The 18,312-nt window shown below is 46.3% G+C and overlaps 1 protein-coding gene across 4 annotated transcripts in view; it reads right to left on the reverse strand.

Annotated features, from left to right (window-relative positions):
• Positions 1 to 7,793: 7,793 nt before the first annotated feature.
• CELF1 (CUGBP, Elav-like family member 1) overlaps positions 7,794 to 18,312 on the reverse strand; it is a 61,769-nt gene continuing 51,250 nt past the window's right edge. Inside the window, exons 13-16 of one of the 4 annotated variants that reach the window (XM_011963369.1) lie at positions 17,152 to 17,337; positions 14,932 to 15,075; positions 14,036 to 14,202; positions 7,794 to 12,746 (exon numbers count right to left, since the gene is read on the reverse strand). In XM_011963369.1, coding sequence (XP_011818759.1) covers positions 14,075 to 14,202; positions 14,932 to 15,075; positions 17,152 to 17,337 — 458 coding nt within the window. In that variant the 3' untranslated portion in view covers positions 7,794 to 12,746; positions 14,036 to 14,074. Of the gene's footprint in view, positions 14,203 to 14,931; positions 15,076 to 17,151; positions 17,338 to 18,312 lie in introns of all 4 variants that reach the window. The other 3 variants (XM_011963370.1, XM_011963371.1, XM_011963368.1) reach the window with 3 other exon arrangements.

Here is an 18,312-nt window from a genome sequence, read left to right on the forward strand (position 1 = left end):
TTAAATTTTTTGTAGAGACAGGTCTGTGTTGCCCAGGCTGGTCTCAAACTCCTGGGCTCAAGTAATCCTCCTACCTCAGCCTCCCAAAGTGCTGGGATTATAGGCATAATCTGAGCAACCACACTTGGCATGATCTCAACATGATCTCATTTTTATTAACAGAAATTATGTACTTATTTTTTGTGTTTATAAGGAAAAATCCTGGAAGCATATGACCCCATCTGTTACAAATGGGGCATTTGCTCACTTTTAACCATGACTTACTGTTGTTACTAGCGACTTTAATGAGTACTTGCCAGGGGCAGTAGCTTGGCGATTTGTTTGTGCATTTATTCTTTTTGTACAGACGGAGTCTTGCTATGTTGCCCAGGGTGGATTTCAATTCCTGGGCTCAAGCAATCCTCCTGCCTCCACCTCCCCATGTGCTGGCATTACAGGCGTGACCCACCACACCTGGTCCCTTTGGCTAGTTTTTGAGACAATCTCTCATCTTCCCAACTGTACTGGGGAGGTGCTTTTGTTTCCATTTAACAGATGAACAATCTGGGGCTGAGAATCAAGTAATTTGTCCAAGGTCACAGGGGCTGCTGATGGTAGACTGGGTATTATAGGATTAGGGAATTCTTACAACAAAGATTTTCCCAACATACTCTAAGCCTTTTTAAGAACCACCTAAATGTTTTGCCTTAAAAAAAAAAATTCAGGTCAGGCGCGGTGGCTTACGCCTATAATCTCAGAATTTTGGGAGGCCGAGGCGGGTGGATCATGAGGTCAGGAGTTTGAGACCAGCCTGGCCAACATGGTGAAACCCGTCTCTACTAAAAATACAAAAATTAGTCGGGCGTGGTGGCGCGTGCCTGTAATCCCAGCTACTCAGGAGGCTGAGGCAGGAGAATCGGTTGAACCCTGGAGGCGGAGGTTGCAATGAGCCGAGATCATGCCACTGTACTCCAGCCTGGGCAACAAGAGTGAGACTCCATCTCAAAAAAAAAAAAAAAAAAAAAAAATTCAAACCCTCACCTGATTTTGTAAACAAGTCATTGCTGTCAGGTGTTTTGGGCTCCAGGCATATCCCATTCTAGGGAAGGGCAGGTTAGTGGCACTCTTAGGGCCAAAGGGCCACAGGTAGGTTCCCCTCCCCTGGGGCCTTCCCTGACTGCCAGGGGGAACATCTAATAGCACAGGGCCCTGCTACTGAAACAGGTGCTGGCACCAGCTTCAAGTGGCAGAGCCCCTGGTGAGCGGCCTCAGGAGTTGTATTAGAATTCCTGTAAAGTGGCTCTGAGGGACTTGGCTGTGATTAGTGTTAGATGGTGACAGAAATGTCTACTGAATACTTACCTGCCAGTGTGTGAGGAATGGTGAGGCCTCCAGTGAGAAATGAGGTAAGTATGGCTCCTGCCTTCATGAAGCTGTTCCAGAGGTGGAATTTAAACCAGGGCACCCCAGGGTCCACCTTAATGACCCCTCAAAGGAATATGTTCTACAGGATTACGGGGTCAGGTTGGCCTGCATGAAAAAGCAGCTGTACTACTTATTAGCCAGACGAACAGAGGAACTGCAGCTTCTGTGTGCCTTAGTCTATCTTCCTATGCTACCAGTTGCTGGGAGGACCAGTGCAGTGGCTGTGGCTGATTAGTAAATGGCGGTTTTTTCTTAAAAGCAGAATAGGTCAAGCGTGATGGCTCATGCCGGTAATCCCAGAACTTTGGGAGGCTGAGGTGGGCGGATCACTCCAGGTCAGGAGTGAGACCAGCCTGGTCAACATGGTAAAACCCCGTCTCTACTAAAAATAGAAAAATTAGTCAGGTGTGATGCTAGGTGCCTGTAATCCCAGCTACTCGGGAGGCTGAGGCGGGAGAATTGCTTGAATCCAGAGGGCAGAGGCTGCAGTGAGCCAAGATCCTGCCACCGCACTCCAGCCTGGGCAACAATGAGACTCCATCTCAAAAACAAACAAATAAGCAAACAAACAAAAACAGCAAACTGTCTAGAACAGGTCCTGCCACTGCCTGTGATGATGGAAATGTTCTGTATCGGCACTGTCCAATAGGAGAGCCACCAGTCACTTGAAATGTAGCTTGTGGAAACCAAGGTACTATATTTTTATTTGTTATTTTAAGGGGGAGTTGCGCTTGTGTTGTCCAGGCTGGAGTGCAATGGAGCGATCTCAGTCTACTGCAACCTTCACTCCCGGGTTCAAGCAGTTCTCCTGCCTCCGCCTCCCGAGTAGCTGGGATTACAGGCATGCGCCACCACACTTGGCTAATTTTGCATCTTTATAGTAGAGACGGGATTTCTCCATGTTGGTAAGGCTGGTCTCCAACTCCCAACCTCAGATTATCTGCCCGCCTTGTCCTCCCCAAGTGCTGGGATTACAGGCGTGGAGAGGTAAGATGAGCCACTGCTGGGCCCATATCTAGTTATTTAAATGAAAAAAGCTACAGTGCCTAGTGGGTAACTATATTGGACAATTGTGGGTCTAGAAGCCTTTCAGATTCAGGCTGAGGCAGATAAAACCGGCAACCAGAAAGAGGAGCTGGGAGAGCTGCAAGGGACAGGGGCTGCAGAAACAAGGCTGGATTGGGGGCAGACAAGCTCAGAAGGATGAGGGACAACAGGAGCAGGTGCCACAAGGCAGTGGGTGCCGCCCCTAGTTTTCAAGTAGGAGGAAGAAAGGAGAAAATACCTCAGGATGTTGGCTAAGTGAAGGCCAGACACAAAAGGCCACATATCCTATGAGTGTATTTTAATGAAATGTAATGAAAAAGTAAAGATACAGAGGTATATTTGTGGTTACTAGGAAATGGGAAAGGGAGTGAGGGAGAGGATGGGAAGTGACTGCTAAATGAGTACAGGGTTCTGAAAATGTTCTAAAATTAGGCTGTGTTCATCGTTGCACAACTCTAAAACCCAGTGAATGGTATGCTTTAAGTGGATGAGTTGTGTTGTGTGTGAATTATATCTCAATAAACCCGCTTATTATTATTTTTTTCTTGAGACAGGGTCTCGGTCTCACTTTGTTCCCTAGGCTGCAACAGTGGCACAATCTCCGCTCACTGCAACCTCCGTCTCCTGGGTTCAAGCAATTCTTGTGACTCAGCCTCCTGAGTAGCTGGGATTGCAGCCATGCACCACCATGCCTGGCTAATTTTTGTATTTTTAGTAGAGAAGGGGTTTTGTTATATTGGCCAGGCTGGTCTTGAACTCCTGGCCTCAAGTGGTCCACTGGCCTCGGTCTTTCAAGGTGCTGTTATTAGGCATGAGCCACCACGCCGTGTAATAAAGTTATTTAAAAACAACCCAAATCTCAAGAGGCCTCAGATTAGTAGGACCCTTCCCCACGAATGGAAACACCTTGGGTAGGGCAGCCCAAGGCTGGGCATGGAAGGTGTCGGGGACCGCGGGAAAGCCCTTCCTGGTTGCAATTTCCCATCACAAGGCTGCCTTCAATGTTATTTTTTAGATGAGAGTCTCACTCTCTTGTCCAGATTGAAGTGCAGTGGAATCATCTTAGCTCACTGCAAGCTCCGCCCGCTGGGTTCGAGATTCTCCTGCCGCAGCCTCCCAAGTGGCTGGGATTACGGGTGCCCACCACTGTGCCTGGCTAATTTTTGTATTTTTGGTAGAGACAGGGTTTCACCATGGTAGCAATGCTGGTCTCGAACTCCTGACCTCAAGTGATCTGCCTGCCTTGCCCTCCCAAAGTTGGGATTACAGGCGTGAGCCACCGCGCCCGACCTGCCTTTGATTTTTAAAAAACAAAAGCTGCTCCCTATAGCTGGAGTCTTCACCCAGTACAGAGAAAGTCAATGCATGCAAGAGAAATTCAACACCAGATGGTGGGGGTTGGAAAGGACTACTGAGAGGGAAGGTAAATGCTTGAAGGCAGAAGGTGCAAGGCAAGGCCATCTCCAATCTCTCCTGAAGGGAAATATTATCAGACATTAGTCTGACATTCCCTGAGGTGCAGGAACAACCTGGTGTTTAATTTCCAGCCTGGTGGCTTTTTCTTATCAGAGACTGAGCTGCTCAGGTGAGCATAGTATGTGAGCATTAGGGAAGCTGTGTGCTGACCAATGAAGTCAGTGCAGAGGTGCCTCTGCCAGCCAGATGAATAGGAATGTGGCAAAAAGTAGGCGCTTAAGGATGAAGTGGTTTTCAAAGAATACAAAACATTGGTCGGGCAAGGTGGCTCATGTCTGTAATTCCAGCACTTTGGGAGGCCAAGGTGGGTGATCAACTTGAGGCCTGGAGTTTGAGACCAGCCTGGCTAACATGGTGAAACCCCATCTCTACTAAAAATACAAAAAATGAGTCGAATGTGGTGGCGCATGCCTGAGGCTGAGGCAAGGGAGTTGCTTAAGCCTGGGAGGTGGAGGCTGCAGTGAGCAGACTATGCCACTGCACTCCAGCCTGGGTGACAGAGCAAGACTCTGTCTCAAAACCAAAACCAAAACAAAACAAACTCCAACAAAACATTTAATTAATAAAGCTTTATTGGCTGGGAACGGTGGCTCACGCCTGTAAACCCAGCACTTTGGGAGGCCAAGTGTGGTAAATCACCTGAGGTCAGGCGTTCGAGACCAGTCTGATCAACATGGTGAAACCCCATCTCTACTAAAAACACAAAAATTAGTTGGGTGTGGTGGCACGTGCCTGTGGTCCCAGCTACTCGGGAGGCTGAGGCAGGAGAATCACTTGAACCCAGGAGGCAGAGGTTGCAGTGAGCCAAAATTGCACAATTGCACTCCAGCGTGGGCAACAAGAGCAAAACTCCGTCTCAAAAAAAGATACAGCTTTATTATTATAAATATGCAAAAGCCTAAACTTTTTAAAATGGCTGAAATACTACTTGATATATTCCCTTTTTTGGGTCCATTTTGAAGAGAAGCAACAGCCTTTAAGCATGATTTCAATTAAAAGATGCTCAAGTTGTACTTCATAATCTGTTTTTAGATAAAAGGCCCAGGAAGACAGTCTGAGGAGAAAGCCTCTGATTCTCTACCCTTGGCCCTCCACTACACCAGTTTCCCCAAGTGTGAAATGCAGAACTCACTGAGAAGGCACTCCATGTACATTTTTTTTTTTTTTTTGAGACGGAGTCTTGCTCTGTTGCCCAGGCTGGAGTGCAGTGACCGGATCTCAGCTCACTGCAAACTCCGCCTCCCAGGTTCACACCATTCTCCTGCCTCAGCCTCCCGAGTAGTAGCTGGGACTACAGGCGCCCACCACCTCGCCCGGCTAGTTTTTTGTATTTTTTTAGTAGAGACGGGGTTTCACCATGTTAGCCAGGATGGTCTCGATCTCCTGACCTCGTGATCCGCCCGTCTCGGCCTCCCAAAGTGCTGGGATTACAGGCCTGAGCCACCACGCCCGGCCAATATATTTTATATTAGTAGTTATAAATATAGGTGTGTGTGTGTGTATTTTTGGAGACAGGGTCTCACTCTGCCACCTAGGCTGGAGTGCAGTGGCATGATCATAGCTCACTGCAGCCTGGACCTCCTGGGCTCAAGCAATCTTCCCACCTTTGCTTCTGGAGTAGCTGGACCACAGGTGTGTGCCAGCATGCCTAATTTTATTTTTTGTTGAGATGGGGTCTCACTCTGTTGCCCAGGCTGGTCTCAATTGATCCTCCCGCTTTGGCCTCCCAAAGTGTTGGGATTACAGATGTAAGCCACTGAGCCCTGCTAATGTGTATTTTATAATGTAATGATTACAATATCAAACTTGTGATTTCACAAATATCTGTGGGTCAGAATGAAGCTGAAAAAAGTACACTTCAAGTTGATTTACAAAATTAGGTGGTAATGGGGCTGGGCATGGTGGCTCATGCCTGTAATCCCAGCACTTTGGGAGGCCAAGACAGGCAGATTGCTTGAGCCCGGAAGTTCAAGACCAGCCTGGGCAACATGGCAACAGCTGTCTCTACAAAAAATACAAAAATTAGCTAGGCATGATGGCATGTGCCTGTAAGTCCCAGCTATTCAGGAGGCTGAGGTGGGAGGATCACTTGAGCCTGGGGAGGCTGAGGCTGCTGTGAGCAATGATTGCGCCACTGTATGTACGCCAGCCTCGCTGACAGAGTGAGACCCTGTCTCAAAAATAAAAAATCAGGTGGTGATTGCACAAGCATTGTGAATGTGTTTAATGGTAGTAAATTATAAAATTATAGGGAGTATATATTCAGGGCAACTTGAATCTATACTCCAAAGTAAAACAAAATTTTTAAAAATTATACTTAAAAGTGGTTAAAATGGCAAATTTGATTTTGTCACAATAAAAACAAATTGACACTGGGTAAACAATGGTTGAGCTGGTCTCAGATCCAGTGATGTGAAAGTATGGAGAGCAGTGCCATTTAGCAGCGCCCCCTCCCCCACAGGCAGCAGCAGCCTGCAGGAGCCCACTGACCAACCAGTTACAAGTGAACCTCTCAAACACCAAAAGGCTGCTTTAAAGAGGGTGCAGCTGCAATGAGTCACTTTCCAGGGGAGCCACAAAAGCCATAGGTCCTCTAAGCTCCTCTCACTGGGGCCTGGAGGACAGAGAGCAATCATCTGTGATGAGACATAGGTTAACTAAAGCACATTTATTGGCTTTTGAATTCTTTCTATTCAGTAGTGGTTAGGAGAAAGGACTCAGGAGTTGGGGAACCTGGTTTGATTCCCAGTGCACACCACTTTCTAGCAGGCAACCCAATTTCTTTTAACCTGTTTGCTCATCTGTAAAATGAGGATGGGAACACTAACTACCTCCTAAGGGATGCTGTGAAACCTGGAACACATAGTGTGTATCACGTGTATCCTGCAGCGCCTGATTGTGGTAAACAATCAACATTAGCTAGGATAATTATTTGCATATAAGTTCTGATTTTTAAACATTTTTAATGTTTAATTTTTAAACACTTGAATGGAAAATGGGGACGTGAACAAAGGAACACCCAAATGCAGAACTTGGTAGACAAAATCTTCTAAAACCCCCAAGCTGCCACTTGTTTTTGAGAACAAGTGGACAGCAAATGGGATCCCCAGTCTGGGAGACGCTTGGCTAAATCAAGTCTGAGGCTTCTTTATTGCCTAATTTCAGACAGAACATTCTTTATTGCAGGGAAAACATTCACAAACTTATTTGTGTTAAGAATCGTTATTTCATAGAACATATCATGGGCTAGTACTCAACGGAACCCCCACTAAGAAATGCTACCCAAGACCCACTCCACATAGAGGGACAGGCAAGGGAAGGCTGAGGCCTGGTCCACCTAGCACTACCGAGTAGTCCACAGAGGCATGTCCTTCAGGGGCCTTGTACTGAGGTCAGAGTGAAGGAAGTATAAGTTTAACCACTTTGGGCCAGAGTTTTAAAGGTCTGGAGGGAGGAAGACTGCCGGGCTCTGGGATTCGGTGATGGCCAGCAGAGTCCTAGGGAGCAGGGACTCTGCAGCACGAGGGAAGAGATGTGCACTGGCAGGTCTGGACCAGCTCTGTTGTGTGGCAGCCAAGGAGAACAGGAGATGCTCAAAAATTAGGTTTGGCAAAAAAGTTTTAAGGTGTTTCCATATAAGTAGAAATCCTGGAGAATACAAAAAGATGGGGAAGGCAGTTTTTTGGGGAGAAATTATGTTTTCCTTCAGGAGCTTTTGGTGGGTTCAGTTGTACACCTTCAGGTACATCAAGATGAAGCCTTACATTTTGAAGAGGAACCCACACCCCCTCTTCAGGAACATGGCAAGCCCACCTGCTCCAAGGACACACCGCCCTCCCCAACCATCAGTAACTCTGAAGACATTAGTTCTTCTCAAACAGTTTAATAGCAAATAAACAAAGGAAGGTACCACACTTGGCAGATACAAAATGACTTTTTGTCCGTGTGTCTGTGCAATTAAAACAGATTTAGGTTCCCCATTGGGACAAAAGGAAAAACACACAAAAAAAAGGAAGGAGATTCCTTTGAAACACATACTCCCTTGACCCAAACTTGTAACATTTTTTTTTTCTTTTTAAATTCACTACACAAACTCTGTGATTAGGTAAGAAAAGCGACGAGAGCTCTTCTTGCCTTTTTTTAAACCATTAAAGTAAAATCCATAATTTTCTACAGAGTACAACACAAGTTCACACAAAAAAGACATTTTCTTTTGCAAATCAAAACAGGAAAAAAAAGAAAAGCTCAAACAAGATAAAGGAAAAGCATTTCTACGGCTGAATCACGACTGAGTTGATTGAATCCCGTTGTTGCTGCAGAACAGACTGTGCGTTTGGTCATAGTGGCAATTTTTTTTTCTCTTCACATTGTGAAATCACTTAACATTGTTTTCTAGTAGAAAAGGCAAAAAACTGTACAAAACCCCTAGTGTTAAATACAACGTTTGTACCAATAAAAAACTCACACAGGTTTGTCTCCAAAATGTAAAGTTTCTTTTTTTTTTTTCTTTTTAAATTATTCACAAAAAGCAGCTGGAAATCAGAAAGGCAGCTGCCGCTCCAGGGTCTCAAATCCATTAAAACCACCACAGAACAATTAAAACAATCAGAGAGAGAAAAGGAAAAGGAAACAACGTCCAACATTTGGCATTTGGTTTTATCCACAGGTTTTCCCAGAGCTCCTCTTGGAATTGAAAGCAAAATATATTGGCAAACACGGCTTCTCAATACACAGGAAGGGGAGCCTCAGTGCCTCCTGCCAACAGAGGCGGCTCTGTGCAGTCAGACTGTGGGGCGCACAGCAGTCTCTCAGGCTGGGGTTTCTGGCCTCTTTCCATCCAATCACCCCTTCCAGGAAATTCAGCAGCCTACCGGACACTGGGCCTCTGCCTGGCTGCCCTTTCCCCCAGGCAGAGTGGCCTTGGGCATAATACCGGGCAACCCCAGAGCAGAAACCCTGCTGGGATCCCTTCCTTCATCAACGTTGGTGTGGAGGATGCTCAGCAGCGCTTCCACCTCCCCATCCCCAGCCCCTAGCTACATCTCTCCACCCTTCCCCAGACAGTCCTACTTCCCAGCTCGCCCACCCACCAGCAGCCTAGGTCTGGGTGGGATCTATCATCAGCTCCTCCCCCTGCAACCTCTTCCCTCCACAGATCCACCCTGTGACCTCTCCTCTCCTCGCCTCTCCCCCTCCACTCACATTCTTACTCAAGTCTCCAAGACCCTGAGGCTGGATGGTGCCACAAGAGGAGAGTCAGTTTCCCTCAGGGAACCAAAAAAACTGGCTTGCTCAGCACCCAGGGACAGTAGCTGTTTGGCTCTTCACCCAATTTAAAAAACAAATCCCTGCCCTTTCCCCCACCCCACTAGCTAAGCAAGAGCAGAGCTGTGGTGAAGAGCCAGTGCGGGTGGCTGGTGCCCAGGGCTGTAAACAGTGTGAAGACTGCAGTATTGTGCTTGTCACCTAGGAAAAGCGCCAGCAGGTGAACTGCCGCTTGGTGCGCAGATGGCCTCCTACTACGGGGTGGTTGGGAGCGCCCTCCTTCCTCCAGGTGCTCACTGTCCCTAATGCGCTAAGTAAGCCTCTTGCCCACCTGCTGCCACCTTCTAGGCTCTACCTCTGCTTCTTGTGTCTCTCCAGGCCCCCTTACCACCCTCTCTGAGCAGAGCAGCCAGCCTCCTGGATGCCCTGCTGAGACCTGGAGGCCACACGAAGTGACAGTCTAAGTGCACAGGCAAACGCTCTAAGGGCAATAGAGGAGAAAGTTGCCACTTCAAAATAAAACAATACAATCTTGAAAAAAATAATCAACCCTACAACAATTTAAAACAGCTTCTTTGAAACCCTTTTAAATCGATCAGTTTTTGCACAAACTATAGAAAACAGAGAGGTGAAGGTGATATATACGAAGGTGTGAAGAAACAGCAGGAAACATGCAAAACTTTTTTCTGGGCATAATCTTAGTAGGAAAGGAAAAAATTCAAAACAAAAACACAAAAACAATACAAAAACAAAAACAACAACAAAAAATCAAAGCATCACATTTTGCTGTGGAGACTTTAGGAACAAGCATGGGGCTGAGGGGAAGGGGCAGGCGGGATCCAGGACTCCCCACAGAGTCACTCCAGGGAAGAACCACAAAAGAAAAAGAAAAAGGGCTGGCTAGGGCCCAAACTGCAGCCTGCAGTCAAAAAGGAAAGGGGGTTCAGGTGCTCTCTGCAGTTGAGAACTCAGAAGAAAAACAAAAGAAAGAACAATACATGCGGTCTCCTCAAGCCCCACAGACTGTATCAGCAAAATGTGCTCAGGAGCCTCAAAGGTTTTAGTGACATCTTTTATTTCATTGTTTACTTCAAAGTTGTCTTTAAAACTAAGCACACAGAGAAACAAAGCCTAGAAACGGACTGGCTGTGTGTTCACAGAAATACAAACACCACGCGGTATGTGCTAGTAGGGCTGCTCTGAAGACAATTACAAAGAATTGGAATCACAAAATCAAGTGGTTATCTTATGAAGTTCTAGAAAAATAGATTTTTTTTTATATTCAAATGCAAGTTTAAATATTTCCCCTTCAGCAGTCGTTCTAGCAAAACCAATTTGGCAGCACAAAAGGGAAAAAAAAAAAGGAAAGAAAAAAAGAAAAAGAAAAAAAAAAACGAAGAAAGAAACAAACATAATAAAAATACACGTCAGCATCAAAGGTCAACACAAGGTCAAAGGTGAGAGTTCAAGCATCAGAGAAGCTGAAGAGACAGGGATTTGGACGATGTACTTGACGCCACATCGACATGCTTTAGGCACAACGATGAACAAACGGCAGGAATCTAGAAAAAAAAACAAACCAGAAAGAGGGAGACCCACTGAGTTACACAGAGCAATACATCCAAACAAAGAGAGAGAGAACAGGACACTCACTGTGTGTACAGCCCTGAAATGAGGTGGGCGGGCAGGGATTGGGTAATGACAGGGAACTTTTGCACATGCTAACAATGGACACAGGGAAAAGTCAAAAAGGACATGGAGGACACCAAGAACACATCTAATTGCCAGAGACAGAAGGGAACCTAAGGCTTGGATTTTTCCATGAAGCGCCCAACTCCTAAGAGAAGAAGGTCTCCAGGGGAGCAGAGCCTCAGCCTCTCTCCCCACTCCCTGGTCACAACCCAAGGGGAAGCAGAAGATGCTGGCTGGGGTGGGGAAAATTTTTCAGGGAAGAGGACCAGAATTTCTGCTCTTATCTTATGGGGATGGCCCTTTGTTCCCAGAAATCCAAGCTCTTAGCTTCCACCCAGGCCCTGGCCACTCAAGTGGAACCCAGGAGACAGTGGTCTGGCTGCATTCAAGGCAAATCAATTTCATGATGTAACCCGAGTAAGAAACAAAACTACAACAAAAAACACTTTGTAAGTGAAACCTTCACACAACAGAAAAGGATTGCTTAAGACTTGACAGCGAGTCTCCACTCTGAGCTGAGCCCTTTCACACATGAGACTTGTAGGGGAGCAGCTTCTTCACAAAACCATCTTTGGCCTGGGGAAAGAACTGTGCTCAAGGGCAGTGCTACTGCTGTGCTAACTCACTCGGCAGGGGGAGGAGAGAACAGAGAAATGCATGGTCTCACCAGCTGGCTGCTCGAGCAGCCCAGGACCCTGCTGGGGCAAGCATTCCTTTTAAGAACCCATCAGCAGGTATGAAGCCCTCAGGGTCTGGTATCAAAGGTGGGTGGATTGCACCTTGGCCTCTTATGTCATTAGGAAAGGGGTTTCATAAGGTCCCAGAGCCCAAGACAAATCCATGGACAAATAATGGTGAGATGGGGGAAGGCAGAGAGAAGAGGGGGATGTGGGAAGGGAGTGACGTTTTGGCTAAGGAGGAAGACAGAACAGAAGGCTAGGGAGCACAGCACCGGCAGCACCCTGTGGAGCACAGCTCTCTCCTCTGCCAATTCACAGCATTAACACCTTCCCCTTGGGCAGGTTAGCTGGGCTGCAAACGGGCCACAGAAAGTCAGTAGTTTCAATCATACACAGCACCCTGTGTGTATAACAATCACATTCTGGATTCTACAAAATCCTGGCCTTTTCCAGAGATATAATTTAGGTAATAAATATTCTCCACCCCGGAGCTGTATAAAACTTCTATAAAAATAGAAACGACATTCTTGGTTCCAGCCGGTTGGGATTCAGAACAGCGCCTCCCCAACCTAGCATTTTTTTCTTTTTTTTTGTTTTCTTTTTTCTTTTTTATTTTTATTTTTTGCATTTATTTAAAAAATCCCATCATGACCCTGGAAGCCTTTAGAACAGTTTTATCCTTTGAAACACAGGACACATTTCTCCCAGTGCGCAGAATTTCAAGTTTACGTGGTTCAGCTTAAGAAGTGTATGTTTCACGTTCCTTAGAGGACAACAGACCCAAGTTATCACTATGAGAAAGGAACAGCTGTCCCAGCTTCAATGGGATAATCCAACACCACCAGCTACCTGTACAACAGTAAGATGGTCAATCCCTGTCTGTTACCCACAGGGACAGCATGACAAGGAGAGAGCCCCCATCTGACTTAATAGCAAACCAACCCCTTTATTCTTATCTCTGCTGCTAGGGGTCAAGACTGGCATTTGTGAGGTTTCAGATTCCAGAGACCCAGGGATCCCGTCCCTGGCCGTGGCTATAGTCATATCTTAACAGGGCCACCTCTGCCCAGGTGTACATTCCCAACAGCATGTCCTTCCTGGTTCTCTACCTCCACAGCACTTCTTAGAGCAGAGGCAGAGCCCAGAAGCTGTGTGGGTCACAGGCAAGAGCAGAAGTAAGACCTGCAGGAGGCAGCAGGGAGCTAACTGTAGCACGAGGACAAAAATGAACACGGTAATACTGAGGTAAATGAACACTCAATTCATGTGGAGGCTGTAAACGTCCTAATGTCACCTCTGCCTCAAGAGCAGAAAATGTGACTGGAGTGGTTACAGGAGGGGCCTGCCAGACCCCTGTGGGAATACTACATCTGGGACACCTCAATCAAGGAGGCAAGGGAGGATTTCTGGCCACTGGCAAATGAAGCATACTGGCTTGCAGGGACCTTCTGATTCAAGTACACCAAGAAACAAGCTTCTCCTCCCCCAACTAGATGGCATTGATCACTCTGCCCACAAGTGGTACCCCCTTCAACAAGAACTGCAAGCCCTTCTTAGATTTGCCTTCATGAGCAAACTGTGATTTGGGATGGAGGTGACGTTTCTTGCTGTGGTGAACTGCAAGGAAGGAAACCAGGCAAGGTATTCCATAGAGGCCTTCTTTAAAGAGACCTGTTGGAAATGGGCCATGGTCTAATTTGGTGTTGAAATAAACTAACCTCTTTGGCTGCTTCTCCCAAACTGCCACCAGCCAGGCAGGGCCAATCCAATACTGACTGCTGGCTGGGGGAGCTGGTAATGGGTGATGCCGCCCTGCTTTTTGCATATGTCAGGCTAACAGGTGCTCTATTTCCAGAGAATTGTTAACGCCCTTTTTTGAAAAGAGCGGCAGAAATTCCGGACAAGAATCTGAAAAATAGGTGTCAAAAACTATTTCCCAGAAGGCAGCTGTGCAGAAGTTTGAGTCTCCAGCTGCCAGGGCATTAGGTGTCACTCCACTCTCCCCCAAAGCTGCTCTGCTCCCCATAGCTCCCAGGTGTCAGTTCTCATTCTACCCACCCTCACACTAAGGGAGGTTCTGGGGGTCACTTTTTTGTTCCACTCAGTCCTCTCTTTTGGGGTGGTTTGGGGCAAATCCCGATCAATGTCTGTATTAAATGTTTCCCTGTCCCCCTTCCTCAGGGTGGTTTGGTGTTGGTCCTTCTCAACACACACTGGTTACAAACACAGCAAACTTTAAATAAAGGAAAAAAAAAAAAAACAACTCAGGATATGGCACCTAAACTCCAAAGTAAAACACTGGAAACCAAAGCACAAACTTGTCCTCTGTACGAAGCGAAACTCCCACAGAAGGCAGTAGCCGAGTCTTCAGGGCAAGCTGTGCCTGCGAGAGTGGCAGGGATCAGGGTCCAGGGCTGTCAACACACAGCCTCAGGGCTTCGAATCATTAAGGGTGCTCCTCCCCCACTTACCAGAAGACCCTCTCACTCCAGTCTCAGAGGGGAGCACGCTCAGTAGGGCTTGCTGTCATTCTTCGAACGTTTGAGCTGCACTTTAAGCCGCTTCATGCCAATCTGAAAGCCGTTCATGGACTGGATGGCAGCTTGGGCCGAGACAGGATTGTCGTAACTTACAAAACCTGTGTGTCCAAGCAGAAACCTAGGTGAGGGACATAATGAGGCAAGGAGATTCTCAGTCCTCCTTATGCAAGATACCTTACGTGCTTCATCTAAAATCCCAATTTTATTCAGCAGGGACAAGAAATCTGGACATTATATCATATGAAATAAATTAGGTTCTTAATAGTACCACTTAACACCTACATGGTAATTTAAAGGTTTTTTTCTTTTTCTTGAGACAGGGTCTTGCTCTGTCACCCAGGATGGAGTACAGTGGTATGACCATGGTTCACTGCAACCTCGGCCTCCTGGGCTCAGGTGATCCTCTCACCTCAGCCTTGAGTAGCTGGGAACACAGGTACACGCCACCATGTCTGGCTAATTTTTTGGAGCCATGAGGTCTCACTCTGTTGCTCAGGCTGGTCTCAAACTCCTGGGCTCAAGTGATCCTCCTGCCTTGGCCTCCCAAAGTACTGGGACTTATAGGCACAAACCTGGACTGTTTTAAGGTTTTTTTGCAAACCATTTTCCATATATTATTTTTCTCTCTGGAGCAACAGTGTGGGTAGAAATCCTTATCTCCACTACAGCAATGAGAAACTGGGGCTCAAAAAGAGGTCATATGACCTGCCCATGGCCAAGTTAAAACAACAGCCCAAACTCATATCCAGCTCTTTCTGCAGTGAGCTCCTTCTTTCTCAGTGGTAAAATACTAATCCCACCCTGACACCAGAGAGAAGCCAACATACCAAAACACTTGCTCAGGTTTGTCTGCTTGTCTATGAAAACCTTGGCAGACACGACATTCCCAAAAGGCATAAACATCTGTAACAGGTCCTGATCGCCAAACTCCTGGGGCAGGTGGTAGATGAACAGGTTGGCTCCCTCTGGACCTTCAAAATACCCAGGAATTGGAAAGGTATCAGTGTCAAACATGCTCGTCGCCAGTGGTCTTTCATTTCCACCTATGTTAAAACTGTCACAATCCCCAAAAGTAGAGATTCATCTGGGGAACTAAACAGATTCTCTAAATACAAAGCAAGGAACCAAAGGACAAACATTAAAACAGATTCCTTCCCTCACATTCAGCCAAGCTCCATCTCACTAAGGATGTGAGAATTCTACCTGGAGGAGGAGAAGTGCTGGGATAATAAAGCAGGACAACTTGTGTGTGGAGCAGGAGAACAGAGACTGCAGGCTCAGAGAGGAAGACAGAAGAGAAGGTGAAAAGGGGTTAAAAACAAAACAGGTTTCCAAATAATGCCTAGAAACCACAGGGACAGCAAACAGATTGGTAGTTGCCAGATGCAAGATGTAGAAGCAGGGAATGAGTACAAAGGGGCACAAGGAATTTCTAGGGGTGATGGAAATGTTCTTAATCTGTGGTGATGGTTGCAGGACTGGGTCTGTTTGTCAATACTCATATAGCTCTATGCCAAAATCAGTGAGTTTCATCATATGTAAATTGGACAATAAAAAGAAATTAGTTTTAAAAATGCACCCATGATTAACACTGAGCTTAAAAGCAGAACACACATTCTTCATCTGACTACTTATACTCAATGATTTTCTTTCTTTCTTTTCTTTTTTTTTCCGAGATGAAGTCTCGCTCTGTCACCCAGGCTGGAGTGCAGTGGCATGATCTCGGCTCACTGCAACCTCCACCTCCCGGGTTCAAGTGATTCTCCTGCCTCAGCCTCCCGAGTAGCTGGGATTATAGGCAGGCGCCACCACGCCCAGCTAATTTTTGTATTTTTAGTAGTGATGGGGTTTCATCATGTTGGTCAGGCTGGTCTGGAGCTCTTGATCTCATGATCCGCCTGCGTTGGCCTCTCAAAGTGCTGGGATTACAGGCATGAGCCACTGCATCCAGCCTACTCAATGATTTTCTAACCAAAAAGTTTTATTACAATTGCAGTCCAGCCATTCTCCAGCCACCCTGGCCTCCTTGTTTTTGTCAAACATATCAGGGAACTTTGCTGCCTCAGGGCCTCTGTACTTGCTTTTGCTATGCCCCTGTTACTCTTCTTTCTCTAGATTCAGGCATGGCTTGCTTTCTACTTCCTTCAGTTCTCTGCTTAAATGTCAACTTAGACAGACACTCCCTATCTCTCTTCCCTGCTTATCATTCTCCAGAGGATCATCTGAAACACCTCATGCCCTCATTTATTTATTGTCTATATCCACAAAAATACTGGTTCACGCTACGTTCTCCTACTACCATATCCCTAGGGGATATGTGATTCAGAGCAAGTGAGGGGAGATGAACCAGGACTTCTTTCTGCTGTGATAAGAGGACGCTCATCTTTTTCCTACATTAGTGCTTATACCAGCTCCTGGTTATAAAAACCCAGTCAAATCTGAGCACAGAGGTGTCAACAGGACTTTCTATTCATGTAAGTCACCTTCAGGCCTCTTTCTAGCTAGACGGTCTCTCCTAATTTTTTTTTTTCTCCTAAATTGAATACCATTTGTGTCCAATGATATACTTCCCACTCCATCAACTCATGGGCCAAACTATCCCATCACCCCTCGGTTTGTCTTCAATCAGGACAAACATCGATCAGAAAGTGAGGAAAAGGCCAAATGACATAGCTAAAAGGGACACTGAGACAGAAGACATCCAGACAGAAGATCCTCTGATTTGTAATGTGTAGAGAAGACCTCCTAACGGAAACAGATTCTTGTCAAACGTGTCAGACGCGATAAGGTCAGTGTCTGTTGCTTCGTCTAAAAACTGCAGCCCCATTCTAAGAGGGCACACAGAGGTTCTGATCTGAGACACATCCAGAAAACATTTCAAAAGCAGATCACATTTCACAGGGTTTCTCAGTCTACACTTGACACTATCAAAGAAAAACAATAGTCTGAAGACCTAACTGGTTCCCTCAGCCTTTGCTCTGCCTTTCAGTTCTGGTATAGAAGGAGGAATACCCCCATACCTGACCCTGATCTCCCTTTGCACTCACCTTCCTTCTGGCTTCCAGCAGCACCAATACTCTGCTGTGTCAGAAGATTCTGGTTGTACAGAGTGGGGAGTGCAGCAGCAGCATATTGCTGGATACCCGAGTAGGCCTGAGTGAGGGCCTCCATGGTGCTCCCGGTGCCATTGGAAAGGCCACTGCTGCCCAGGCCACCATTTAAAGCAGCCATTCCTTGGTTGGAGGAAGAGAAGTATTAATATACTAGAAAGACTAAACTGATGCCAAAGACAAGTCTACTCAGGGACATCTAGAAGAGGGAAAACTCCAAAGTTCTTCCCTTTATCTCCCTCTTAGTTTCTCCCTGAGAAGAAACTATCTGACTGGCTAGATTTCAGGACGTTCACCAGGCCTTGCTAATGGGGACATTAAGAAATGCCATACGTGGGTATGGTGCTCCCCATTACCTTCATCCAATCTGTGGAATGACAGGTCCATATTCTATCTGGCTGTTCTGCCACTTTCTCAAAATGAGCTAGAATGCCATAAAAGAAGAGTCCCAGGACTGCAAACTCAAAGGGGTACATGTGATTTCTGACAAGATGTGCATGAACCCTACCATTAAAAGAGCAACTAACAGGTACTGAGTACATTCTATGTGTCAGCCACTGTACTATGCAATGTGCTCAGCAGTACTTTATGTTCCAATTATTATTATTATAATGATTTTTTTTTTGGAGACAGAGTCTCACTTTGTGTTGGAGTTCAGTGGTACAATCATAGCTCACTGAAGCCTCAAGCTCCCAGGCTCAAGCAATCCTCCTGGCCTCAGTGTCCCAAGTAGCTGGGACTACAGGGATGCACCACTACACCCAGACAATTTTTGTAGAGATGGAGTTCTCACTATGTTGCTCAGGCTGGTCTGGAACTCGTGACCTAGGGTGATTCTCCTGCTCTGGCCTCCCAAACTGCTGGGTCTATAGGTATGAGCCACTGCACCTGGCCTCATTTAATTTTTAACAACCCTTCAAAGTATTCTATTATTTCCACTTCAAAAATGAGAAAATGTCCTTAGAAAGGTGGTCCAAAGTTATAGCTAGCTAAGGGACAGGGGCAGGATTTAACTCAGGTCTGAATTAAAAAATACCCCCCCGGCTTTTTTTTTTTTTTTTTTTTTTTTGAGACGGAGTCTCGCTCTGTCGCCCGGGC

This window comes from Colobus angolensis, unplaced genomic scaffold (assembly GCF_000951035.1).
Source record: "Colobus angolensis palliatus isolate OR3802 unplaced genomic scaffold, Cang.pa_1.0 Scaffold61, whole genome shotgun sequence".
Lineage (NCBI taxonomy): Eukaryota > Metazoa > Chordata > Mammalia > Primates > Cercopithecidae > Colobus > Colobus angolensis.